The following is a 6,980-nucleotide window of genomic DNA, read 5'->3' on the forward strand; positions in this document are numbered from 1 at the left end:
AACTCCAGGTCAGTGGTATGTTTCAGAACTTCCATTGCAGGAAGTGGGTGACCAAATTTGCAGCTTTTAGTGGCAACCTTTTTGGCACCCAAAACCATTGCTCTGTTTGATGTACAAGTTCCCGTTTCAGAGGGCAAGATGCAGAATGAAGGAAGGATTTCTGGCCTGGATTTTCAAGAATTTCAAGTTGAATTGGGGTGAAATATTTTTAAGCCCTCGTCCGGTTCTACCCCCAGGTAGGTGAACATGATGAAATGACCAAGTGGTTCCTGAGCCTGTCTTATAGGCTGAGAGATAATGGATTCTGTGCGGGACAGTGATGAAGAGGATAGCATAGAAAAACCACTTTGGTCTCATGAAACCTATTTATGTCAGGGTAAGTCTCAAGGTTACCGAGAGTGATGGGAACTGATATGGTTCATTCTTGGATGTGAGTGGCCTGGATGTGAGTAGTCTGGTCCCACGAGGAGTAGTTGGAAGAGCTAGGTAGGTTTAGATTGGAGGATAGAAGATGAAGGGGAGGCACACAAGTGGTCCTCAAATGTGTGATGGGCTGTCATACCAAAGATGGAGCAGCCTTGTTGTCTTAAACTGGGGCCTAGTCCAGCTAGGGCCCACACTAACCAGATTTAAGGATAGCACTATGACTCAAGTCCACTTGTGTGAAAGAATGACAGAGTTTGCTGATGGTAAATGGATGCAGAGAATAAAAGCGAAGAAAGCTTACATGGCCTTAACTCTCAGTTCAGTCACTCTGGTTCCCAGGGGGGTGACAGACGCCATCCAACAGGCCTGGTTATCAGAGCAGGTGGTGCACCTTCCCCCTCTCAGACGAGAACAGGTAACAGGCCAATTTGCTCAGGATTTTATAGAGCAAGTTTCACGGAGTTAGAAAACTGCCAGGAAGCACAACCACACTGCCCACCCCCTCGCCCTTTGCCAAGGCCTTTTCCCCTTGGAACAGTTCAGAAAGTACAGATGATACAAAGCAACAACTGTGCATTGTCTGTTAGTTTCTGTTGGTAGCAAAAAGTGTGGACTTCACTCTATGTGAATACAGCTACGAGAACCCGCTCCAAAATCATGAAAATTGCCAGCTGCTCTAGCAAATCAGTATACTTGTGCTACTATCTGGGCAAATTCATACCTGACTGCCCGCCATTCTTCCAAAACCAAATCCAATACACTTGTTCTCTGTTGCTCCAGAGGGCAGTACTAGAACTAATTGCTGGAAATTACAAAGAAGCAGATTTTGGCTAAACACTACAAGAAACATCATAATGGTAAGAGAGCTATTCAACAGTGGAACAGTCTGTCCCAGGAGATGGTAGGCTCTCTAACCCTGGAAGTATTTCAGCAGAGGCCAGATGGCCTTCTGTCAGGAATGCTGTAATTGCATCTTGCATTGTAGATCCTGCATTGAGCACAGGTTTCGCTCCAGGGTACCTTCCAACTCTATAATTCTCTTATTTTATGTCCCAAGAGCATCTCTGTTGTGGTTGAGGCCAGATCAGCTCATGGTCTTGTCTTTCTGCTTCTTTTTTGTAGGCTTGAAACAACTATATGAGTCTCAACAACTCTGTGATGTCACCTTGGGTGTTGAAGGAAGGAGCTTTCCTTGTCATAGGTGACTCCGTACCACGTAGACCATGTACCTCTATACAGATACAGCATTGCAGGCATTGATCCTGACCTATTTCCACTATACAGTGTTATTTGTGTTGTTTTCTATGGGAGCATGAGATAATCATGTCTCACAGAAGCATGTTGAACCAGATGCCTTTTTGGCCCAAACTGAACCTACAGATTCTGTCCTGCTAAAGATGGATGGAAGCTCTATGGCCTGGTTCATGCATACACTGACTCAGACAAGGAAGCATGATTCTCTCCAGAACAAGTAAATCACCTACCTCAAAATCCAAAGTCTTACCAGCCATCAGCCCCTCTGTCACATCTACCTTGAGTTTCAGTCTATTCACCCATCCAGTTCATTACAGCATTTAGGCACAGATTCAGGGAAGCAATTGCTGCTCCTTGATTTGAGGGAACAGAAAAATGCATCAACATATTGATGCCACTCCACTCCAAAGGAGTGAACTCCCCACACCTGCTTGTAGATATTGATTAGGAACCAGAGACAAGATGGAACCTTGCAGTATCTCACAGGAACGGTATGTGCAGCACTACCTGCTCCCCGAAGAACCCAGGACCTAAGATCAGCCACAGAGGCCTTGTTCATGTGCCCACTATTAAGATCCACCAAATTGGTGGTCATGAGAGGGAATTTTCACTGCTGGTTCCATTCCTGTGGAACTCCCTCCTACAAGATTTGTTCACTGTTTAAACAGGCATTAAAAACCTGGCTATCCCATTCTGCATTTAACTGAATAAGGTTGTTGGTCTGTAATTTAAACTGCTGCTGCGTTCTTTGTATGGTATTATGCTAGATGGCTATTTTTTTAAAATGTCTCTATGTTATGTGTCAAATTGCTTTTATGAATTTAATTGTGAACTGCCTTGACAGGGCCTCAGCTGTGAAAAGCAGTATAAAAATACATAAATTAAATCAATTTGCTAAATAACAGGCACAAGGTAGGTTAGTGGTCACCCTGCACTACCTTCTGTAAACACCCAGAGAGATTGCTGTGGATCCACCGCAAAATGGCGCCACTCAGTCATAAACCTGAAAATGCTCTAGAATGATGGTCAATGATATAAACAGCCACAGAGAGTTCTGGGAGAAGCAGCACACTTCCCTGCCCATCCCCATAAGAAAACCATTGGTCAGATCATCTTATCCCCTTTGATGAGCCTTCTTTCCAAATTCAGGATGCTATTGGCCTCAGTCAGCCCTTTTTTCCGAGATATCTTCACCAATTCCAACAATGAGTCTCAAAATGGAGAAATCCAGCTCAAGGATATGGCTGCCTCCACGCTCCACAGCCTGCTGGACTATCTCTATACAGAAGAGCTATCACTCACAGCAGACACGGCCCAGGACCTCTTCACAGCAGCGAGCAAGCTCCAGATTCTTCCACTGAAAGAAATGGTTGGAAGGTAAAGCAAGTTTCCTCCTCTGCATATGCAGTTCTTACATAAAGATGCATGAGAATTTCATTTCAGTTCGTTAAACATCAGAATTTACCCCATTTGCAGCCCCAAATATGAATGTGAATTTGAGTGTATGGGGGGGGGGGGCAAGGCTCTGAGATCACCTAGCTCACATTTTTGACTACAATCTGTTTTTGTTTTGTCGTTCGAAAATAAAAACTGCACAATTCGGTGCACTTTTTTTTTTTAAGTGCACACCTAATGCGTACTTTCCCCCTATAGAATAAAATGTGAAAATGCTTTTTAAAAAATTGCATTTTCAAAACTCTGCATATTTCAAATGTAAACACAAGTTTGACAACATGGGAGATTTTCCCATGAAAAAATTCATGGGAAATTTTCCTGAAAAAATGTGCTTGTGTTGCTGTTCGCATCAGATATGTGAATGGGGCAAATTCAAATCAAAAATTCATTAAAACAAAACTCGCAGACATCCCTAGAGACCAATGACTATTAAACCCAGCCTATGGCTAAGTTGGTAGTCTGCACACGAAGACACTAATGTAATGTACTGATTCCCCTCTGTCCCATACATACGTGTCTATGAAGATGTGAGATGTTCTGAAAGTGTTTCATTTTCAGCTAGTTTTGGTGAGTAGAATCATAGCCCATTTTTGAGATTAAACAATGTATTCAGCTCTTTTTAAAGAATGTTTTTAAAATGAAGTTATTACGTTCACCAACACCATTTCGAAAGCCAGCACAGGGCAGCCTTTTGTAGAGTAAAAGAATAGAGCTGCTGGAGTGCAGGTTTCAGCAATGTATTCCACCACTGGGGGAGGGGGCACTAGTGTGAGACTATGACTACCACAAGCATGCAAAAATGTCCCTATGTACATCTGAGATATGACGGAGGATATGTAGTACCCCTGCAAAAGAGAAATGCATTCACATCCGGGCCAACCTTACCATGAACCAACATGAAGCTGTCGCTTTGGGTAGCAGATTCCACAGAGGCCACCATTTTCCTGCATCTCATCTCTATCTATATAGAATTGGGGGAGGGAGGGGAGAGAGAAAGAGAGAGAGAGAGAGAGAGAGAGAGAGAAGGCTTCAGAACGGAGATGGAGCACCATTGTTACAGTTTATTTCTGGAGCCTAGTCCAATCCCCAGACTAATCCAGAGCTAGAATATCCCAACAGATGGCTGTGCTTGAAGACCTCCATTGAGGGAGAGCCCACCACCCAAGTAAATAATTGGTTCCCTTTGTCAAATGTTCTCCTAATAGTAACCAAATTCTATCATCCTGTAACCTCAGTCCATACAAAATAGTCCTGCTCTCTGTGGGCAGCAGAGAACTAGTCTTTGCCCTCTTACATGTGATGGCCCTTCAGGGATTTGAAGAGTGCTATCATGTCCCTCCTCGGTCTTCTCTTCTCCAGGCTAAACTGGCCCAGTTCCATGGAGAGGGAGGTTCACAGGCAGAGAAGGACCTCTGCCATTAGAGTTCACCTTGCTGTTGCAGCTGAAAGCTCTACTGCCATCACTCATCTGCCGTCATTTTTCTGATGATGGTAGGGGGAGAAAAGGGGCATGTCTGGGCAGATCAGGAGAGGCCTTGGATCTATTGGCTCCAAACCCCCCTGTTCCTCTGAAATGCCCCTGACAAAGGAAACAAACTGCACCAGCCGGGGATCTGGCATAGTTATCTTCCCTCCTACTGAAACCAATGGGAAGTGAAAAATTTTAAAAGGATGGCCAAGATTTCATCAGGAGATTTCAATGGGAGAAGGCCTTGATCTCAAACTGGCAACAGTGTGTTTTCTTCTCTGTTCTTCCTGCCAGGTTTCTTGAGATGAACATCTCCATGAATAATTGCCTCAGTCTTTACAGTCTGGCTCATAGGCACAACCACGAAGCCTTGACCCAAGCGGCCTCACGCTACATCAAGCAACACTTTGGACCACTTGCTAAGCAGGATGCCTTCCTGACCCTGGAATACGGTGCTTTGACCAACCTCATCTCCTCAGACAGCCTGGAGGTGCCCTCTGAACTGGCCGTCTACCAGGCTGTGCGCAACTGGGTGGAGTCCGCCACCTCAGCACGCCTCCCGCTGTTTAAGGAGCTCCTCGGACACATCCGCTTTCCACTGCTCACCCGTGAGGAGCTCATTGACGTCCAGGCAGATATTGCAGAGTATTACAGGCATGTGCGTCTGAGGTGGAAGGAGTTGGATGGAGCTGGGAGACTGCAAGAGAGCGGGGGGCTCAGAAAGGGCATGTATGATGACTATTTTGTGTGCATGGGGGTCAATGAAAACAGGATCCAGGATGGGGAAGGCCCAGAATCCTACCTGCACTGCTTTGATCCTCACGCAGAGAAGTGGGAAAAGTTGCCACCTGTGAAGTACCTGAGCTACTCTGGATGTGCATCCGTGGACTGCAGACTTTACTTGTCCGGAGGTCAGAAGGACAACTGCACTTTTGTCAACACTCTGCATGAGTACAATTCCTTGACCAGCCAATGGACACAGCTCCCACCCATGAGCACAGCCCGGGCAGTGCACCCCTTTCTAGCTTGCAACAAAACTCTCTATGCTCTGGGAGGCTGCAATGACACAGGTTCTCTCTGTTCTGCTGAGGCCTTCAGTGTGGTGCACAATGCTTGGGCCCCGATCTCTAACCTGCCCCTCGCCTTGATGTATTCTGCATCAACTGTGCTCAAAAATAAGCTCTACCTCATTGGGGGGAAAGCCTCACGGAGCTATAGGGGGCTTCTCATCTATGACACAAATGCTGACTGGTGGACCGAGGTGCCTATGGAGTTTGCCTGCTACGGAGCAGCGGCCATCTCAGTTGGTACTGGGATGTATGTTTTTGGTGGATACACAGAGGAACGGGGCAGTTTCCTGGCCCATGGTGTGATGGCCACTGAAGAGGTCCCTTTCTGCACCAAGGGGAGCTTTTACCTCCATGAGAACGGCAGAGTGAGCTGGGAAGTCAGTATACCAGAGCTGCCAGTGGCCCTGGCCTTTGCTTGTGCACTTGAGTGGCAAGGTAGGATTTACCTGTTAGCAGGCAAAGACGAGCAACATATTTATAATACATGTTATAGCTGGGTACCAGAGGACACAAGCTGGACTCGGTGCCCGGAGGAAATCCCTACTACCAACAACGAGATACAAATATTCAGCTGTGCAACCTTGAAGATGCCCCAAAAGCCAATTCGGTCCCTTCTGCTAGAGACAGCAGTGACCTCAGCTGTGGTTGGGGTGGATGGTGCCAAGAAAGGACCACTAGCCTCTTCTGCTAGAGAGGGCTGCAGCCTGAACTGCTGTTGGGGTGGAAGATAAGCCAAAGTGATTCTTTAAGTATCTATCTTATTCCCTGTACTTTTATCAACGGACTCCCAGAAAAGCAGCCTGTCTCTTCCTAAAGTAGGGCTTCCCTAGTATGGATCCACTGATGCTGCCTTTGAAATAATGAGTCTGCTTGGGATGGACAAGATGGCTGAAGAACTCTCACCCTCCGATAATGCTCTCTTTTAGCTAGGAAATGGCTACATCTGCGCTAGACTCTTATTAAAAGGCCCAGACTCTGCTTGAATTTCTGGCTATTTTCTCCATCCTCTTAGCTCAGGTGGAAATTATTTCTTTAGTATACTTACTTAGCACACTCCTAACCTGACCTTCCTCTGAAGAACTCCAAACAGTTTCCATGTGGCTAGGGGTGGGACCTCCTTAACAGCAACAGTAGAAACTATATCACATGACTTAAGGTCATTTAGAGCAGAGGTGGGGAAGGTATGGCCCTCCAGATGTTGTTTGTACTCTATCTCCCATCAACCCCAGCCTTTATGGGAAACAGCCAGGGATGATGGGAGTTGTAGTCCCATAACATGGAGGACTACAAAGCTATCAATTGCTGCT

The 6,980-nt window shown here is 46.0% G+C and overlaps 1 protein-coding gene across 1 annotated transcript; it reads left to right on the top strand.

Moving 5' to 3' along the window:
- Positions 1–297: 297 nt before the first annotated feature.
- LOC146346614 (kelch repeat and BTB domain-containing protein 8-like) lies at positions 298–6,653 on the top strand. The gene is made up of 4 exons (XM_084847971.1): positions 298–376; positions 1,549–1,627; positions 2,830–3,057; positions 4,898–6,653. The coding sequence occupies exons 1-4, from the start codon at positions 298–300 to the stop codon at positions 6,402–6,404; spliced, it is 1,893 nt and encodes a 630-aa protein (XP_084704097.1). The 3' UTR covers positions 6,405–6,653.
- The last annotated feature ends 327 nt before the right edge of the window (positions 6,654–6,980 follow it).

Source organism: Heloderma suspectum, chromosome 4 (genome assembly GCF_057233095.1).
Source record: "Heloderma suspectum isolate Gila_16-S chromosome 4, 16-S_ref, whole genome shotgun sequence".
NCBI classification, from domain to species: domain Eukaryota; kingdom Metazoa; phylum Chordata; class Lepidosauria; order Squamata; family Helodermatidae; genus Heloderma; species Heloderma suspectum.